The sequence below is a fragment of the Danio rerio genome, chromosome 5, assembly GCF_049306965.1.
Source record: "Danio rerio strain Tuebingen ecotype United States chromosome 5, GRCz12tu, whole genome shotgun sequence".
In the NCBI taxonomy this organism is placed as follows: Eukaryota; Metazoa; Chordata; class Actinopteri; order Cypriniformes; family Danionidae; genus Danio; species Danio rerio.
In genome coordinates, this window is record NC_133180.1 from 39,522,985 (window position 1) to 39,544,210 (window position 21,226).

A 21,226-nucleotide genomic window follows, 5' to 3' on the forward strand; every position below is an offset into this window, starting at 1 on the left:
TACAATACTTCAAACTCAGTTACTCTGGCAACTTATGCTGGTAAAGTAGCCTGGTCCAGGGCAGGTTAACTTTCAGGCTAAGACTTAAGTGTGTTGGCTGAATATCTAAGGTAATGTCTATTATATCTTTAAATCAGGAGACAACTTTGACATTCACAAAAGTTGCAAAATATGTTTCAAAGATAGTAAAAATTATGGTAAAACTTTGGAATTTGAAAGACTGTAAATGAGTAATAAATCTTTTACATGCCTGCCGTTCATGACGTATGGCTTTCCATCAATCCATCTCCACTGGCCGGTTATTGCATTTGCTAGACCTATCTAATAAGAGTCAGATGAAAAATAACATGTTGGACAATATAATCCTAAATAAATAAAACAAAAAATAAATGAGATTTTATATAGTTGATCTGCTATTTTCAAGGTGTAAATTTGTGTCTGTGTGTTACTAACCCTCTCCCTTCAGTCATTCTCCAAGTTGAGCAGCAGGCTGTCCACACACCACAGTATGAACGTGCCTAATTTTGATAGCAGTTAAAAAGGAAAAGTCACAACCCTTCTTTACAGCTCAGAACAAGCATATCTGAATGAGAAAAATTAGATTTTTTTTTATAATTTGACACCATTATATAGTCTTATTCTTTTACTATTTACAGCTTTAGCTAAACTTAGTTGGCCTTCTGAGAAATTAATTATTTGACAAACCCTATTTAACTGACAGCTGAACTGGTTTTCACTGACTTGCTGAAAGATGATGAGCTATTTTAAAATCACTGAAACCCTCTGACAGCAGATATTACCTATTATCAAAATTATCTAAGCCGCACTCAACTCCATCACCTTGAATTGAAGTGAAAGAGTGAAAAAGGCAATAAAACTAAAAGAAAACTTTATCACATATATTAATAAATATAATTTATATTCTATTACATTAATGACCAAATGTAGCCTTTGTACAGTTTTTAACATTTATGTTTAGGCTGATTAGCATAAGAAAAATAATTTTAAGTAACAATTTTCTGTTTGAATCATAGGCTATAAATAACTTATTAAAGTTTCACTTTCTGGCTAAGGCTATTAAAATTCTGATGCTGTAAATCAGTAGCTGTACTGACCAATTACTGGAGGTTGAATATGAAAGTAAAAGTCAAGCTTGAACAAAAAGAAAATGAAAGTAATGAAAGTACAGTAACTCATTGTCCTCATGTTCAAACGTCAAGCAGCAGCACAAACCTCTCTCCATCTCAAGATTGAAACCAGTAAGTAACCTACTTTGTTTTACTTTAATTCACTTCCAAAAATGCTCCTAAATATACCATTGTAAAGTAATAGACTTGTGCAAATGTGTTTATGAGGTATGACAGTGCATTATCACAGATCAACCCTATAACAAACTGTATAACAAACTAGCCTATAGTATTCTGTAATTAACAAATCAAAATTAAAATATTAAGCTTCAATGAGTTATCTTAAAAAGAGTTAACATTTTTTCTACAACAATCAAGTTGCTCAACTTGCTCTCCCCAAGCTTGAACACAGTCCAGTGCTGCAACACAGGTTAAATATTAATCCAAGATAGAGAGAGGGAGAGAGGTCATCTGTTCGCTGTAGGGTACCGCCAAACAGTAAGATTTTCTTGTTCTACAAGCTGGTGGAGATAACGTAAACAATATTGGTCATGATTATACCTTGACTTGAGACGTTTTTTTTTTTTGTTTTTTTTTTCGAAATAATAAAAATCAGTAATATGGCAAGAAAAGTTTTGTGTGTATTTAAAATATAGTAAATGTAGACATGTATCTATTTTAAAAAAATAACGTAGTCAAAATAGTAAAGGTATAATAAAATAGTGTTAAACTACTCATCTTATTTTGTGTTTTGTGTAAATGTTCAGAACCAGAATATTCGGTGGGAGTAAATGATGACAAACTTATGATTTTGGGTGTACTATTTTTTTAGTAGCCTACACTGTAAAAATTAATACCCCATATCTACTCAATAAATTTGAGGCAACAGATTACAAGCAATATTATTAATTAAATTCAACATATATGGATTGAGTAACAATTAATCAAATAAGCTTATTTAAAATTAGTCATTTAAATTGAGTAAGCAAAAACTACTTAAAGAAATTAGCAAATTTTAAACAAAAATATTAATTAAATTGAACAGAAAAACTGACACGATGTTAATGAAAACTATTCAATGTTTTTATTTAAATTTCACATGAAATGTGTGAAGCCTGGTCATCAGCTCTAGAAAATAATGCTTTATATCTACACAATAAAATTGAGGCAACAGATTACAAGCAATAATATTAATTAAACTCAACAAGTATGGATTGAGTAAAATTTAATTCAATTTAGCTCAAATTAGTGGAGCCTGTTCAGCAGTGTGGAGCCACAATACAGAGTAACAACAATCTTATAATAGACAATACGTCATATAATACACAATAAAACATGTACATATAAACAAACTGATCATCTTAACAAGGACTTTGATCATCTTTTTTTAAACAGCAGTTTCAAACAACTGGACATTAAACAATATTATTTAAAACAATAGTCTTAGAGTGAAATTTATCTGATTTAATGCATGAAAGGTATTATTTGCCAGAATAATGCAGATTCATTGAAGCAAAGAGGACACAGCAGTTTATGGGTATACTACCCTCTAATATCTTCCAGTGTTAACCAGACAGTCACTTGTAAAAACATTTTTCTTTGTCACAGTTAAAATGCATAGGTCAAACCCAGGTGGACACAAGCTCTGGGAATGTAGTCAAGAGCCGTGTTTTCACTCTCGCAACGTAAGTTAGCGTGCCAATGCGAGCCAGGGCCAGTCAAGTTTCCACAGTCACTTCCGGGGCCTGATCAGATACCCTGGGCCACCAAAACAGTCCAGCTGGGGCTTTGGGCAGAGTGAAAGCAGAGTTTGCCTGAGTCTGGTAAAGATGAGGTCTATAAGAACTTTAACACCTTCAATGATGATGATGATGATGCCAGTATCTTTAGGCGGTCCCCTGTAGAAGGCCCCTGCTCAGGTCAACTTTACTGCCCTCACAAGCCGTTCAGTTCTTGTCGATTCTTCATTGTCCAATTCCATTGAGCAACAGTAAGAAAAAAAAATTAATAAAAGAGAAAATATGTTAATAATCTGTTATAATGTTATGACATACAGTCAGAAACTGTAAACATGATAAACATCATAAACTCTACCTTTAGTCTCAGATCTCTGTCTTACTCCAAGAGCTCCTCAGCAGCTGTGAAGATCCACGGTGCACAGTGGCTTCTCTCTTAAATTCAGCGCTCACCTTAAAAAACAGAATGACAGAAAAATGTTTACGAGTTTTATTGATACATTGTAAAATATTTGACCCCTAATTAACAGTAAATTACTGACTAATAATTGTATTACTTTCCCAGTAAGCCACTGTGATTTGTTTTACACTTACTTACAGTGAAATTACAGCCATATGTGACGTCAAGGTAGATAGTAAGGCCCATTTCTGTGATTTCACCGTATTCTCTTGTAGAATTAAATATACTTTACTGTGAAGTTACATTTAATGGCAAGATGGTTACTGTGATTTAACAGTATGTTGTAGCTGAAATACTTAACTGTAACATGTATGTCCAGCTTGCAACCTAGACAGTCATCCATTCAGTCAGTCATTTTCCTGATAAGTTACACACTTGCTGGTTGATGTGTCTCCTCTGCCTCTGACACTATACAAAAAGTTGTAATTAGTAAATAGTGTTAGACAATATCATTTTTGTTTTGGTTTGATAATGAGGTTTATAATGAAGTGAAGGCCAGTTCTTACCTTGCTTACTTTATTCTGTGGTCACTTTAACTCAATGCTGTGCTGAAACAGAACACAGTTAACAGTAAGTTAACAGAAGATTACCTTTTTAAAAACTCAAACACTCTCTAATACCACGAAATTAGCATTAACGTTACAAACACGCGTTCTAATCTTTTCACTCATAGCGCACGTGCTGCTGCTGATGTGACTATAATTATAGTGATATAGTGTTTTGGTATAATATAGTAATATAGTGAATTGGTAACTTCGTTTAATAGGCGCGCTAAACAGCGTGACAAAAGAAGCTAAAGTTACTTGGTGAATTACATGCTATACAGAAATATATAACGATTATATAATTAACAAAGTTGGACATTTCAACACTTACCGATAAATCCGTTTGGATGAGACCACGACATCTCCACGTTGTCTAGTGAAGCGAGTCGGCATTGTTTGAGTCGAGTGACTCGGTTCGGTTCTAGGAATCGGCTCACTTAAGTGATTTGTAAGAGTCGGATCCCACCCGAAACCGATTGCATTTTTGTGTAATTACCAACACGATTGATTAGCATTTCACTATAATTCAGTCACACGCATTTACACTATACACTTATTACATGTTGATGACTAAGCTTTAAAGCACGTGCGAAAAAGATTTCCGATCTCCCAGCAAACAGTTCAATCCAAAGACGGTTCAATCCGATTCAATCTCACACTGAACAGAACCAATCCAATGATCAAATATTGCTCTAAATGTACCATGAAATAAAGTTTTGACGGTTGTTCATGCGAGAATGTTGTTTAAAACTCAAATCCGCTGTTAATCTCTAAAGATTGTGCGTATGTTTAAATGTCCTTTGGAAATTGCTGACATGTCCACCTCCAGGTCATGACGGGCGCTCATCACTCGTGTACACGGCGAGGGCAGCTGGTCCTCGGCGACTTGTGTGCCCCTGGCTAATCTGAAAATGCTCATTTTAATCACGTTGGATTTAATTATCATTTTCTCTTTCTGAAATTAATCAAAAATAACATCTGAATTCTTCTATTAAAATCACGTTGGATTTAATTAATATTTTCTCTTTCTGAAACTATTAAAAAATAACAGCTAAATTCTTATAATAAAATTGATTAGATTTTATTACAGACATTTTTAAATTAGTTTCAAAGCAAAAAAAATGCCCTAAAATCAGGAAATTAATTTAATTAAATAAAGTGTACATATTAATATTAATGAAATCTACTAGGCCACAAAATGACTTTTTACAGTGTAGTTTCATTATTATTAGACTGTTTCCCTCTTTTGAACACAGCCCCTCCCATCACTGTGCAGTTGTGTCAAAGGCCAAGCAGTGATATTGTAGGCTACTGCAGAGTATAAATGCTTTAAGGACTGTACTAAAACTTTGTATGCATAAAATTGCAATATGTAACATATTTTGAAGTGCTGTTTTCATGTGCATTTTAAAATTGTACTCTTTATACTCTAAACCAGTTTATCCTTTTACTTTTATTTTGTACACAGGCTGAACAATGGATAAGTTTATAGGAGATTTTCAGAGACGTCTTCATAAGGAAGTATATGGCCTGAAGGAGGTCACTATCCTTGAGCATTGTGGTTTCATACTGTATTTCTGCCTCATTACTTCTCGTGCTGGAACTGACATTGATGCTGCAATCAGGACTCTTATGCTTGTGCAAGGTCACTTACCAATTTAAAGCTTGATTCACGATAAACCACAATTTATTTACTGATTATTTACTGTGCATTTGAATTATCTTGCAGCTGACAAACAAGTCATCATTGCTGTGCTTTATCCTACAATTGACCCTGAGAAAACCATACCAGACAGCAACAATGCTATAAAGAGAGAGAACACATATCTAGTCGACTTTCTGTTCAACGAGGATGAAGGGTTCATGAATTGTCAGAAGAATATAGATGCAATCAAGAAACTTGCATGGTACATCAAGTCCAAGGTAGGTCTGCATATCATCATGGCTATTGTCATGGCATTTTCTCAACCACAATTTACTTAAAAATATATATAACAAAATTTTGTGTTTTTTATGATTTTGATGCATTCTTTATTTAGTTTGATTTATTTTTTGTCATTTTTGGAGATGCTGTTGTAGATTATTTATCTAGTGTTATTGAATTAACTGGAAGTTTAAAAATTACAATTGTTGTCTCTAAAAGATATTTTATTCTTTATATTTTTTTAATTCATACATTTTTATTATATTTATTTCCAATTTAGAATCTGACTTCATATTACTTGCAAAGTAAGTATTCCAAGTTTAAATTCTTCTCTATGATTCTTCTGCAATGTTATATCAAAATGTATTAATTATACAATTCCTAAATGTTAAGAGATAAAAAGATTGTATTTCATATAAAATGTGCTTCATATTTTGTTCCGAAAGATTATGGAATTCCACGTACATACACATACCAGAATGGAGAAGATTTTCTCTTCCCCACCAGAGGACACAGTGGACACAGATTCGGTGGAGATTTTTGGCAAAAAAATCGTGTTGCTTGTACTGTTATCGTTGGTGTTGTCATTTTCGGCATTCTTCTGTGGATAATTCTAGATGTATTGTTTTGATACTAGCCATAAATGAACACAGAAATGCCACTGTAAAAAAAAAAGACATTTTAATGAAAAAAGACAGCTGTGGATGCCAGAACACCATAATTATAGCAGCGAATTTTCATCTTTTACAGATTTAACTTAAATTAACACCAAACCAAATGGAACCGATTTTTACTGCCGCATTTTTACAGCATTTTGTTAATAAAATTGCAGCTGTTGTGAATTTCAGTAAATGTAACAAAGCTTCATATAATATACTGCAGGAAGAGAATTAAACTGATATATTACAATATACATGAAGTTCACAAACACTTTTTAGGATGTGCATGTGCCATGTAACCATTTTGTTTGCAAAAATAGATACTGCATATGCTGTACACTGTTGTTTACAGTATGACTACAGTCTTCAGCATTTGTCCAAGTCTTTATTTAGATCTTTAAATGTGTAAAATTAATTCCATTGCTGAAAACACCAAACTAGATTACTTTTAGTAAATACATTAGGCGAGTTATGGTAAGTGGATATTATTGATTCTAACTATTGTGTTTAAATGTTACTATGAATAATGACATTATGCATTTTGAGTAACTCATGCTTTATGCTAATTGCTTTACTTAGCTCTTTACAGTGTTGATTTGTTACACTATGTTTGTTTTATACTGTGTATGGATCAAAGAAGAAAATGACTTTATATACTAAAAGATCTTGTCTGGCAAGAATCATTTAATAAAGACTAATAAAAGATTAAGAGTTTACAGTGCAGCCTGCAAATGGTCATTAATTGTAATTTTAATCTTTAAACTTTGTTACCGTCTTAAAAACTACAGGTTTCAGATATCAGAATGGCTCATCTCTTTTTTAAATCTAATTAATTAAGCAGTTTCCACTGTTTTACTGCATATTTATTAGAATATATGTACTGTTTAAAGTGGTTGGTTTTCAGTGGCTGGTGTTTTACAGATAAATCGATTTTGATCATTAGATCAAAGATTGATCAAGATTTTGAGCATCAGGCATCCCAGATGCGGTTAATTCCGCACAGTCTTCTTTATCTGAAACATTATTTGGCTCTCCTGGTTCCTATAGGGTATATGCCGAGCTAGTGTTTTTCCCATGCTGATACACTTCCGGTGACCTGTTATTGTGAACTTTTTTCCATTTCATACGGTTCCTTATACAGCATCGATGTTGTAATGTCATTAAAATACATTCAGTTAAATAAACTTTGTCATTCATTCAGTTGCTTAATCGTAAAATCGGACAAAAAGCCGTTTACTCGCACGCGCCTGTCAGAATCGGCAGGCTAGCGCAGAAGCTCCATTGAATATACTGGGATAAAATAAATGCTCATATTATAAAGACATAATTTAATGCAGAGCTTTTGTACAATCTGAGACCCACTTTATTTCGGATATCATTCAGCCAGTGGAGATCGATGATTTTTAAAGAAAACAGCCCTTAAACGCAACGGTTTTTGCATTGGCATACAGTTCGCCGGAAGCGCTTAACCCAGGTTATTAGCAAATTAAAAGTCCTATTAGCATGCTTCGACATATACCCTATTGACTGCAAATGGAATGTAATCACGTATAATCACAAAAAAAAGTGTTGAGCCAAACCACTGGATTTTAAAGCACAATGCTGAAAAAACACTGAATTAACAAACAGTAAAAAAATAAGTTATTCAAAATGTTCAAGATTTTAACAAACTGACTTAATAAATAACAGGGTTATACACCTTTTCTTCTGAAAATTATTTTTTAAAATTATTATGTTGACTGAATATGTAAGGGAATGTCAATTTTACTTCTTAATTGGGAGACAATCTTTCCAGTCACAAAAGTTACAAAATAAGTTTCAATAATAGTAAACTCTGCTAAAACCTTGTTATTTGAAAGATTGAATGAGTAACAAACTTTTTACTTGGCTGCTGTAATGTAAAATAATGTATGACTTTTCATTAATCCATCTCCACTGGCCAGTTATTGTGTCTGTAAGATTAATCAAGTAAGATTCGGATGAAAGAATAGTGCAAGATTTGATAAATCTTAGATACTTGTGTGCATCCACAAATGGACAATACAAACAGGGTACATTGCCTTCACACCCTATGGAGTGAGAATGCAGGAAAAGGTCATTCCTTCATTTCTCTCCCACACTCCCTTACCTTCACCCCTTCTCCTCTTCATCATACTCACAAAGAATGGTCATGTCAAAGTATAAATGTTCCTGTGTCAATGCAAGTGACTGTATTTAATTAATAATTTATTAGATGATGTAAATAATAAGTCGGGTAGATCAGCCTTCTTCTGAGCGATGCAGGACTGGACATAAAGTAAAAAATAAAAATAATCCTTCAAGGGACCAAAAATGGGAACATAAACATAACTGGACAGACCAGGCTGACGAGCAGATGACAAGGCTTCCAGAGTCACTCAAACGCAGACTGTGGGCAGAGCAGAGGTGAGCCGATGCACAGGATGAAGAGACGAGGAGGAAGAGGTGAGAGTGATGAGAGCAGGGCAACTAGAGAATTAATGGCAGGTGTGCTAGTGCGCACAAGACTAAAGCAACTCATACCTGCTAGACTGCTCATTTTACATGGACACACTCAAATATCTGTGGAGAAAAACAAATAGTTACAAATATTAGAGAAGCATTATAATAATCTTAACTATCAGCTTACTTTATACTAGATTTTACTGTGACAAGTCAAAATACAGTTACGCATATTACAAAAAAAATTACATATTTCATAAAGTAGTAAAGTTTATTTATAAAATATAAATCAATAAAAAAAACTCTTGTTATGAAGTACCAAGCAAACATGATTTAAAAGTTAGAACTGCAGAGGTTTCATGTCATGACTGACTTTTTAATTGGCTTCATGGGGCAATTTAATAAAGACGACTCGCAATGTACTCAATAAATACTCTTTATAGACCAATTACCAACCTACGTCACACATGACGTCACACGGGTCCCCGGTTGCAAAAAACAGACAGGCTACAATGGGAAAGATGTCGTGTTTTGCGTTAGGATGCCGAATTCGAGTACAAAAATAGAAAACTTAACTTTTACTATACACCACACACTGCTTTAATACCGACTGCAGATGTCTTTGGCTAAATGGGAGCTGAATGAAGTGAGGAGCTAATTAGAAATAATGGACTCTGCAGTTCTCATGTCATATCAGGCAAGCTCACGCTATGCTGAATCATACTCCTCACTCGTTTTTGATTGCAAAAATGATTTCAGCAAAAACAGTTACATGTGGTTAATTAAACTGCTGACACTGAATGCTAAGAATGAAACGTGAAAGTTACGTTTATTATTAAGGTAAACTTAGTTTTATATTCACACATTCATTCAGTGACAACGTGTGACACACTCCCTATATTGTTTGCCATGGCACTTTGAATATTCGGTCTGAAATAACCTGCAAGTGTGACTTGAAAACAACATTAACACTGTTTATTTGACTGTAAACAATGTTGTACTTTGATAGTCATTGGCTGCTAATATGATTTCGCTATTTAGAGTTTGCAAGTAATACTTTTATGAAATTATATTATTAACGAGAAAGTCTGAATGTGCGAATATAAAACCAACTTTACCTCTATAAGTAAGTTCACATACCCTGCCGTACAGGTGAAAATCACTGTCAGAATGCAGTTGTTTTGCGTGTTGGTGATTAATTACCCAGACCTTGTATAACGTTAGCTCCGTCTTGTTTCCTTGTCTTTGGCTAGGCGGAATCTCTGTGCTTAGCTCTTGAATCTGGTCATCATGGAACATTATTTCTTGTGTAAATGTGTAAATAATATATCTTATTTTTAAGACAACAACAAACTCTGCACCACATCTGATGTCATTCCCTTGCTGTAAATGCTAGGGCTCCCGGTTGCTTTCTGCCACCTCCCTGCGCGCGCATCCTGAATGTTTACAAACATGGTAATTGGTCTATAGAGTGGAGGACCTATGACGTCAATTTGTGAGCAAAAACCTGGAAGCGAGTTAGCATTTTAGCAGTTCCGGTTCCCTCGTCCGAAAGTCAATGGGTTTTTTGAATGGGGTTTCAGTGAAATCCCTTAAATAAGGTTCGTGGCTAACACAAACTCAAGATACTTTCATGTTTTGTTCTACGACATAAATCACATCAGTTACAGAACACTTTTGAATTTTTAATTCGCTTCTTTAAAAAGATGGCTGCTATCAAGTTGCTAAAGGAGACTACAGGCAGTGTCGGAGACATTATACGTCATCTATCGAGCTTATCTGGTCTGGAGCGCAGCTTGCTTGTGTTGGGCATTTGGATTTATCTGTTATTTAGGTATTTTCATGAATAATACTTTATAGTTTGTAGTATTATTCTAATTGGGAATTCAAATAATGTGTAGATAATTCCTTCACTTGTAAAGGCTGTCGAGATGCATTCATTTGTTGATCATTTATTTTAATCAAACAGTATTATGAAGATACTGCGTGCAGCCTGTCTCTTTCATGCTCTCAGTAATGCAAATTTCTAAATAAATGTGTAAAAATATAATAATCACTCTTGTAAAGTGAATTAGTTTTAGATATCAGAATGGCACATCTCTTTTTTAATCCAGTGAATTTAGCAATTTCCACTGTTTCACTTCTCCATATGTCTTACGATATATGTACTATTTAAACTGGTTAGTTTTCAGTGGCTGAAGCATTACAGATCAATTGGAAAGATTTTGGGCATCGGGCATCATTCAGCTTCCCAGATCCGGTTAATTCCCCACAGTCCTCTTTATCTGAAACATTATTTGGTTCTCCTGGGGCCTGTTCCATGAACCAAGCTTACAGAAAAAGCCAGGCTTATTTTAGTAAGTCAGGTTTATTAATGCGGATTCTGTTTCATAAATAAAATTTACAATACTTCAAACTCAGTTACTCTGGCAACTTATGCTGGTAAAGTAGCCTGGTCCAGGGCAGGTTAACTTTCAGGCTAAGACTTAAGTGTGTTGGCTGAATATCTAAGGTAATGTCGATTATATCTTTTAATCAGGAGACAACTTTGACATTCACAAAAGTTGCAAAATATGTTTCAAAGATAGTAAAAATTATGGTAAAACTTTGGAATTTGAAAGACTGTAAATGAGTAATAAATCTTTTACATGCCTGCCGTTCATGACGTATGGCTTTCCATCAATCCATCTCCACTGGCCGGTTATTGCGTTTGCTAGACCTATCTAGTAAGAGTCAGATGAACAATAACATGTTGGACAATATAATCCTGAATAAATAAAACAAAAAATAAATAAGATTTTATATAGTTGATCTGCTATTTTCAAGGTGTAAATTTGTGTCTGTGTGTTACTAACCCTCTCCCTTTAGTCATTCTCCAAGTTGAGCAGCAGGCTGTCCACACACCACAGTATGAACGTGCCTAATTTTGATAGCAGTAAAAAAGGAAAAGTCACAACCCTGCTTTACAGCTCAGAACAGGCATATCTGAATGAGAAAAAATAGATATTTTTCATAATTATGATTATATACAGTAGTCTTATTCTTTTACTATTTACAGCTTTAGCTAAACTTAGTTGGCCTCCTGAGAAATTATTTATTTGACAAACCCCATTTAACTGACAGCTTAACTAGTTTTCACTGACTTGCTGAAAGATGATGAGCCATGTTAAAATGACTGAAAGCCTCTGACAGCAGATATTACCTATTATCAAAATTATCTAAGCCGCACTCAACTCAATCACCTTGAATTGAAGTGAAAGAATGAAAAAGGCAATAAAACTAAAAGAAAACTTTATCACATATATTAATAAATATAATTTATATTCTATTACATTAATGACCAAATGTAGCCTTTGTACAGTTTTTAACATTTATGTTTAGGCTGATTAGCATAAGAAAAATAATTTTAAGTAACAATTTTCTGTTTGAATCAAAGGCTATAAAAAACTTATTAAAGTTTCACTTTCTGGCTAAGGCTATTAAAATTCTGATGCTGTAAATCAGTAGCTGTACTGATTAATTACTGGAGGTTGAATATGAAAGTAAAAGTCAAGCTTGAACAAAAAGAAAATGAAAGTAATGAAAGTACAGTAACTCATTGTCCTCATGTTCTAACGTCAAGCAGCAGCACAAACCTCTCTCCATCTCAAGATTGAAACCAGTAAGTAACCTACTTTGTTTTACTTTAATTCACTTCCAAAAATGCTCCTAAATATACCACTGTAAAGTGTATGCCAAGTAATAGACTTGTGCAAATGTGTTTATGAGGTATGAAAGTGCATTATCACCGATCAACCCTATAACAAACTGTATAACAAACTAGCCTTTAGTATTCTGTAATGAACAAATCGAAATTAAAAAATATCAAGCTAAAATGAATTATCTTGAAAACAGTTAACATTTTTTCAATTTATCTTTTTTGTTTTTTAAGTACGTAGTCAAAATATTAAAGGTATAATAAAATAGTGTTAAATTACTCATCTTATTTTGTGTTTAACAGAAGAAATAATTCCTAAATGTTCAGAACCAGAATTTCGGTGGGAGTAAATGATGACAAACTTATGATTTTGGGTGTACTATTTTTTTAGTAGCCTAGTTTCATTATTATTATTAGACTGTTTCCCTCTTTTGAACACAGCCCCTCCCATCACTGTGCAGTTGTGTCAAAGGCCAAGCAGGGATATTGTAGGCTACTGCAGAGTATAAATGCTTTATGAACTGTACTAAAACTTTGTGTGCATAAAATTGCAATATGTAAGATATTTTGAAGTGCTGTTTTCATGTGCATTTTAAAATTGTACTCTTTATACTCTAAACCAGTTTATCCTTTTACTTTGTACACAGGCTGAACAATGGATAAGTTCATAGAAGATTTTCAGAGACGTCTTCATAAGGAAGTATATGGCCTGAGGGAGGTCACTATCCTTGAGCATTGTGGTTTCATAATGTATTTCTGCCTCATTACTTCTCGTGCTGGAACTGACATTGATGCTGCAATCAGGAATCTTATGCTTGTGCAAGGTCACTTACCAATTTAAAGCTTGATTCATGATCAATCACAAATTATTTACTGATTATTTACTGTGCATTTGAATTGTCTTGCAGCTGACAAACAAGTCATCATTGCTGTGCTTTATTCTGCAATTGACCCTGAGAAAACCATACCAGACAGCAACAATGCTATAAAGAGAGAGAACACATATCTAGTCGACTTTCTGTTCAATGAGGATGAAGGGTTCATGAATTGTCAGAAGAATAAAGATGCAATCAAGAAACTTGCAAGTTACATTAAGTCCAAGGTAGGACTGCTTATCACCATGGCTATCATCATGGCATTTTCTCAACTACAATTTACTTAAAATATATATAACAAAATTGTATGTATTTTTATGATTTTGAAGCATTCTCTTTATTTAGTTTGATTTATTTTTGTCATTTTTGGAGATGCTGTTGTAGATTATTTATCTAGTGTTATTGAATTAACTAGAAGTTTAAAAATTACAATTGTTGTCTCTAAAAGATATTTTATTCTTTATATTTTTTTTATTTCATACATTTTTATTATATTTATTTCCAATTTAGAATCTGACTTCATATTACTTGCAAAGTAAGTATTCCAAGTTTAAATTCTTCTCTATGATTCTTCTGCAATGTTATATCAAAATGTATTAATTATACAATTCCTAAATGTTAAGGGATGAAAAAAGATTGTATTTCATATAAAATGTGCTTCATATTTTGTTCCGAAAGATTATGAAATTCCACGTACATACACATACCAGGTTGGAGAAAATTTTCCTTTCCCCACCAGAAGACACAGTGGACACAGATTCAGTGGAGATTTTTGGAAAAAAAATCGTGTTGCTTGTACTGTTTTTGCTGGTGTTGTCATTTGTGGCATTCTTCTGTGGATAATTCTAGATGTATTGTTTTGATACTAGCCATAAATGAACACAGAAATGCCACTGTAAAAAATAGTGACATTTTTATGAAAAAAGACAGCTGTGGATGCCAGAACACCATAATTATAGCAGAGAATTTTCTTCTTTTACAGATTTAACTTAAATTAACACCAAACCGAATGGAACCGATTTTTACTGCCGCATTTTTACAGCAATTTGTTATTAAAATTGCAGCTGTTGTGAATTTCAGTAAATGTAACAAAGCTTCATATAATATACTGCAGGAAGAGAATGTTTTTGTGATATATTACAATATACATGAAGTTCACAAACACTTTTTAGTATGTGCATGTGCCATGTAACCATTTTGTTTGCAAAAATAGATACTGCATATGCTGTACACTGTTGTTTACAGTATGACTACAGTCTTCAGCATTTGTCCAAGTCTTTATTTAGATATTTACATTTGTAAAATTCATTTCATTTCTAAAAACACCAAACTAGATTACTTTTAGTAATTACAGTATGCAAGTTATGGTGAGTGAATATTATTGATTCTAACTATTGTATGTTTAAATGTTACTATAAATGATGACAAAATGCCTTTTGAGTAACTCGTGCTTTATTGCTAATTGCTTTGCTTAGCCTTTTACAGTTTTGATTTGTTACAGTATGTTTGTTTTATACTGTGTATGGGTCAAAAAAGAAAAGGACTTTATATACCAAAAGATCTTGTCTGGCAAGAATCTTTTAGTAAAGACTCTAATAAAAGATTATGAGTTCACAGTGCAGCCTGCAAATGGTCATTAATTCTCATTTATAATTTTTACACTTTGTTGCTGTCTTAAAAACCACAGTTTTAACCATCAGTTAGACCAGGGGTGCCCAAACTCGCTCCTGGAGGGTCTTTGTCCTGCAGATTTTAGCTTCAACTTGCCTGAACACACCTGCATGAATATTATTAAAAAGCCTAGTAAGAGCTTTTTTAGCTTTCCCAGGTGAGTCTGATTGGGGTTAGAACTAAACTTTGTGAGACACCATGGACCGAGTTTGGACACACCTGAGATAGACAGCATTTAAAATCTTATACAATTTATAATGATCACTTATTGTTTTATTTTAACAATTAAATATTAAGTATTAAATCAAATTTAAATAAATATATTATGCTGAATGCCAAGTGGATGTTTAATATTATTTCTATGAATATAAAAATCACTCTTGTAAAAAAAAAAAAAAAAAAAAAAAAAAAACATGGGAAGGAGAAAAAAGTGGGGGGGAGAAAAATATATTCTTTAAAGTTTTTGCGTTCCCTCGTAAAAAAAAATCCCAGATCAGCTTCTGTACACGCCATTTACAGAGGAGCTAAAGTGCAGGACTCTTTTGGATTCGGGTGTGTGTTTAAACAGACACATACACTAAATAATATGTAAGCATCTCCGTCCTGCATGTTTTATTTTAAACAGCTAATTTTCTCTTAAATGAGCACCGTTTCTAAAGTAATGGAATACTTTTATTATAGATCTGTGAATTCTTACAGTGACACATCTGTTATCAAACAAAACATGAGATTCATTTGCTGCTCACTTGTTTGATAATAGAGGTGTCATAATAAATTGCTTGAACAGAAACTGATCTGGGATCAGTTTATTGTATGGAGCGCGTCTGTCAGTCAGCGCTTATAACGTTATATGCATTCACTTGTTCAGAGGTAGCATATGAATGAAAGGCGACGATGGACGCACAGATTTATTGTAAATAAAGTGGGATAGAAAGAATGGTAAAATACGGGAGAATGTCGGCAAAAACGGGAGGGTTTATGAGTGATCATGAAGTTTGTGGAGAAACAGTTTAGCGAGAAAACGCAAAAACTTAAAAATATTTATTTTCCTCCCAGCCTTTTTTTTCTATCACCCAGCCAATTTTTTTCTCCTCCACTACGTCCATTTCTCTGTACTTAATCACGGATCTTTGCTATATAAACGCGCTACAAATGTCAAACCACAACAGCTTCTTCGTCTTGATTTGTTGTTCCATTTCAGTAGAGCCGACTCGTCAAATGTGCAATACCGCCATTTATCGTGAGGAGTACGGAACTGCTTTGATTATTCTTAACTGATTAGATCTGGCATGTTTTACCGTATGATTTTTGTAAGATATTATAAATAAGATATACCATAATAAGTAAGTCTACAATTCATTTTAACGTCAATTTTGCGAGGTGGGTAAAGCCCATTCAAAGCTTAATTATGGCTACAAATGGCTCGTTTCCACTGACTGATACAGTACAGTACGGTTCGGGTCGGTACGGGTCACTTTTATCAGGTTTGCATTTCCACCACAAAGGGTACCCTTTTGGTGGGCGTGTATGGAATAAAATCACTGTAATAGCCTAAATATTTTGTGCGTAAATAAAATTCATGCATCAGTAATTATAAAATTGTAAAGGAAAACGAACGTAGCCTATACCCGTAATTTTACGAGGTACAATTCCAAAATCTGCGATTAGAGCAGACACAGATACATTTTCTTTTCTGCATTTTCTGACAGCGAGACTCCACTGGAGTTTCGTAAACCTCAATGACTAAGGTCTAGAATTTGTCCCATGAGCTCATTTGTCCTATTTTGAGTGCTATGCCATCATATCCAAGTTAAAATTAATCAATTGAAAAAGGCTTTAAGACTAAGCAAAATCCTATATTAAAATTTATTTGAAAACTATAATTTGGCTATTTTTGTCATCCATGAATTTTTAATCAAATCAAATGTACTTATTTACAAGATAGGCTAGACAAATTGTAAAGCTCTTTCATTATTATTAATTTTTTATTATTCAAATAGCCAAATTCTGAGTGAGGACAGTTAAATTTTTTGGCCAGTTTGTGGGCTACAGGTTACAACAGGCTACAGTTTTTATTTTAAAATTTACCAGATTCCTATCTTTTTAATGATTTATGATGTAATACATTTGAATTTTAAAAATAAGTATTTATTCATTTTTCTTTTTTCATTTTTCATTTTTCTATTCATTTTTTCTAAATCTTTAGAAAATATTATGGTACATTAAATGAGTCATTATAATGACGATCTAACAAGCAAAAAATAGTGCTTAAAATGTCACTAAAATACAGTATTCAAAGCTTATACATTGTAAATGGGGTGAATAACTGTGAAAAGGTCCACATTTTGAGAAAAAGAACCACCCCTTATACCCGGCTGGCTACGGGTCTGCTATGTGATAACCAAGTAGCTGTTTAATAGAATAATTGATTATTCCATTACATATTAGTCATTCACACTGTTAATCATTAAAAATACAACATTTAAATGTTATTTTTAACATGAAATATAATGTGTTCAAATGGGGAAAAAGTTTTAGCTTTGTTGCCCTAACATTTTAAAAGTATCTATTTTAGAGCAGTAATCACAATAAAATTGTTTTTTGATACATTGAAACCGTGATATTTTTATCCAAGGTTATACCATCAGAATCCTTTACCGGCCATTGCCTAATATTATATTATATTATATACAAACACACACACACACACACACACACACACACACACACACACACACACATATATATATGTGTGTGTGTGTGTGTGTGTGTGTGTGTGTGTGTGTTTGTATACATAATAAAATGAAACGAGAACAGCTAACAATACAAAATGGAGGAACCTGGAAAAACCACTTTGAATAACTGTTTAGTAAAATAAACATGAGTACAGAACAATCGCTTATATATAATAAATTAACCCATACAGAGCAAATATTTGGCAAATACCAAAATCCGTTAGACTACCTGTAGGGTCCAGCCAGTTGGTCCAATGACGGTATCCACTGGTGGATGAAGGTTCACTGCATGTTCTGTCTTTCCAGTGCACAATGTTGATTTATTAAACTTAGCTCATATCTGACTCCAATTTTAATATGAGGTGGTTTAGAATATTAGTATATTTATCCTCGTTTTATCTGACTCCAATTATAAAACATTGAGAAGGTTATTTTGTTTCCGTTTGCATTAGTTTAGGTTATGATTGAATATTCTCTTCGGTTCATCATTTTATGTTATTCTCGTTCATTGGGATTCCTATAACATCCTGAATCTTGTACCGGCCGAGTATACAATTTCTTAAGCACAAGCATGTCAGTCTTGGTCACTAAACAGTGGCGATTGACCGCTATCCTAAACCGGCAGAACACCTAGATTAGGATATTTTTATGCGGTCCCCATAGATCTGCTACCTCCTAAATCAAACAGAGCTATTAAGTCATATAACGATCATTACTATAGAATTAAGCAGACCAGTCGTACTTAAACTATTAGTAACTTTGAATAATCACTATACTATCTAAATAGTATTATAAGTTTATCGGGTGAAGGACTATCCCCTTAGATATCCTTTTACAGCCTAAGTATACATGAATTAAAGCCAATGTGTTAGTCGGAGCTCGTATAGCGTACCGCAATGCTCCGTCTACCGTGTTCTAGTCCGCTACTAACCTGTACAGGGGCTTGTGGTGCTATGAAATTACCACAATCTACTAGAGATAATAACACGAACTCTGTTTGAATAATTCAAAACATAACAATTTATTAGTCAGGTAAATGTATTATGCCAATTCAATCGGTCAATTCATAAACGATCAATACAACACATCAAATTATCAAAGACAAATCCAAGATGAAAAAGATGCATTCCTGACTTCAAAATACATAACATGGAGCAAGCCATGTTATGGGCTGATCTGGTTAGGCAGAATCGCGCTGAGCCTTTCTCAAACCTTACCTTAAATAATCCAAGAATTCCCTCAAGGAAAGGGGTGTGTGCATAACAAAGGCATTCACACTTAGTGCTGCCTGTGGAAAAGTCACACCCTTCACAGTGGTTCAAAAGATGCCTGAAGTTATATATTTATTGTTTTGATTATGTCTATTTCTGAGAGAATGAGACCATTGTACCAATCGCACTGAGACATTTCAAATGATATCAAACATGATAGTTAAAGTCAGTTTGGTTAATCTAGAACATTCAAACATTGAAATGACCATATGTGTGAGATGGGGTGGATGAAGCCGAGTTTCAGCAGACTCAGATGCAAATGCAGCAGGAACTGGTTTTTCCCGCATTCCCACCTGCTGGGTTGTGAAGTCAATTGGCCCTGTTTTCAGCTCATGTTTTGAATTGTCAAAGACATCAAAAATATTTGTAATATTTCAATTCTTACACTACCCAATTACAGAAAAAGAGCTACTAGATAAAATATAAGTCCTACCAACAAAAAAGGCAAGTGGTCCAGACGATATCCTTTATGAAATGATTAAAAAAATAAATCACAAATTCCAATTGGCTATAATGAAACTGTTTAATTTGGTTCTGAGTGTTGGTCATTTCCCTGACATATGGAATAAAGGATTAATAACGCCCATATTCAAGAGTGGACACAAATCAGACCCTAATAATAATTAAAGAGGCATCTGTGTGAGCAGTAATCTGGGGAAGCTGTTCTGCAGCATCATCAACACCAGACTCATAGGCTTCCTTAAAATAAATGTCCTCTGCAAAAGTCAGATTGGGTTTCTGCCAAATTATAGAACATCAGACCATATCTTCACCCTTCAGACTCTGATTGACAAATACGTCCATCAAAACAAAAACAAAATATTTGCTTGCTTTGTAGATTTTCAGAAAGCGTTTGATTCAATTTGGCATGAAGGTCTGCTGTCTAAACTTCTAGAATCAGGTATCGGCGGTAAAACATACAACATTATAAAAACTATGTATTCAAACAATCAATGCGCAATTAAAATAGGAAATAAGCGAACAGGATTCTTCACTCAGGGACGGTGTCACAACCAGCGATCGCTCCCCAGAGGATCGCTGGTTCTCACACGAACTCAGGACTTCATTTCCGCATTCCCCAGGACTACACATTCATACATGCACTGCTCCCAAACACGCACGCCTGCTCACTCATGTATCCTGATTGCAAGCACCAGCTGAGCCTTGTTCACAGACTGATTACATCCCATTCATAAGCCACTCTCTCACGCTACCAGTGGGCCGAGTCTTGTTTTCCTAGTAACATTACAACGCGTTTCCCTGTCTTGTTTCTCCGTGTTTCGATCTTAGCCTTGTATCCCAGTTATCCTGTTAAGCCGCCTGCCTTTTGACCTTCTGCCTGTTTATATCGACTACGATTCTGGACTGCCTGTATATACCTGTTTGCACCTGATGACCATTGCTTGCCTGACTATTGAATAAACTGCATAGTGGATCTTACCTCCTGTGGTCTCCTGTCACTCCACCCCAGTCGTGGTTACAGACGGGTTGTGAGAAAGAGCTGTCCACTGTCACCAACCCACTTTAATATTTACATCAATCAATTGGCAATGCTCCTGGAGCAAGCAGATACACCAGGTCTCACACTATACGACTCCAGTTTGAAGTTCCTGCTGTTTGCAGATAATCTGGTGCTGCTGTCGCCAACAGAAGAGGGTCTACAGCAGCAGCTGAATATCCTGCACAGCTTCTGTCAGTCCTGGACCCTGACCGTTAACTCCAAGAAATCTAAAACCCTAATATTCCAGAAAAAAAAACCCAGATGTCAGGGAAAAAAACACAGCTTTACCCTTGGTATGACAAAAATTGAACCTGCCATAAGCTACACATACCTATGGTTGAAAACAAGTGCTAATGGAAAACTAAATTTGGCTGTGAATGAACTAAAAGTGAAAGCAAGAAGGGCCTTTTATGCCATTAAAAAATCAACACAAATAGAAATTCCAATTCGAATCTGGCTCAAAATTTTCCAGTCAGTGATTGAACCTATAGTTCTATATGGAAGTGAAGTGTGGGGTCCTCTCCTCAGTCATGAGTTTGATAAGTGGGATAAAAATCCAGTTGAA

General features: G+C 34.2%; 2 protein-coding genes and 2 long non-coding RNA genes across 7 annotated transcripts; 2 read left to right on the forward strand and 2 right to left on the reverse strand.

Moving 5' to 3' along the window:
- Positions 1–1,184: 1,184 nt before the first annotated feature.
- Positions 1,185–6,705, forward strand: si:ch211-271e10.3. Its single transcript, NM_001328147.1, has 5 exons — positions 1,185–1,259; positions 5,337–5,513; positions 5,598–5,791; positions 6,073–6,097; positions 6,239–6,705. Exons 2-5 carry the CDS (start codon positions 5,345–5,347, stop codon positions 6,421–6,423), a joined length of 573 nt encoding a protein of 190 aa, NP_001315076.1. The 5' UTR covers positions 1,185–1,259; positions 5,337–5,344; the 3' UTR covers positions 6,424–6,705.
- Positions 2,588–4,237, reverse strand: LOC101886124 (uncharacterized). Its single transcript, NR_170267.1, has 5 exons — positions 4,200–4,237; positions 3,830–3,871; positions 3,625–3,731; positions 3,222–3,316; positions 2,588–3,089 (listed from the first exon to the last, which is right to left on the reverse strand). It is a non-coding gene; the product is annotated as an uncharacterized lncRNA (long non-coding RNA).
- Positions 6,450–11,897, reverse strand: LOC141385565 (uncharacterized). 3 transcript variants are annotated; one of them, XR_012406186.1, is made up of 5 exons: positions 11,767–11,897; positions 11,560–11,634; positions 10,052–10,215; positions 8,993–9,031; positions 6,453–8,858 (listed from the first exon to the last, which is right to left on the reverse strand). It is a non-coding gene; the product is annotated as an uncharacterized lncRNA (long non-coding RNA). The 3 variants fall into 3 exon arrangements; XR_012406185.1 differs by lacking the exon at positions 10,052–10,215 and having other exon boundaries at positions 6,452–8,858; positions 11,564–11,634; XR_012406184.1 differs by lacking the exons at positions 11,560–11,634; positions 11,767–11,897 and having other exon boundaries at positions 6,450–8,858; positions 10,052–10,266.
- A 609-nt stretch (positions 11,898–12,506) lies between these two features.
- On the forward strand, positions 12,507–15,531 carry LOC564808 (uncharacterized). Of its 2 annotated transcripts, none has more exons than XM_701232.9 (5): positions 12,507–12,572; positions 13,256–13,432; positions 13,517–13,710; positions 13,994–14,018; positions 14,162–15,531. In XM_701232.9, the coding sequence occupies exons 2-5, from the start codon at positions 13,264–13,266 to the stop codon at positions 14,344–14,346; spliced, it is 573 nt and encodes a 190-aa protein (XP_706324.1). In that variant the 5' UTR covers positions 12,507–12,572; positions 13,256–13,263; the 3' UTR covers positions 14,347–15,531. The 2 variants fall into 2 exon arrangements, with proteins under 2 accessions (XP_706324.1, XP_073807276.1); XM_073951175.1 differs by having other exon boundaries at positions 14,466–15,110.
- Positions 15,532–21,226: the final 5,695 nt, after the last annotated feature.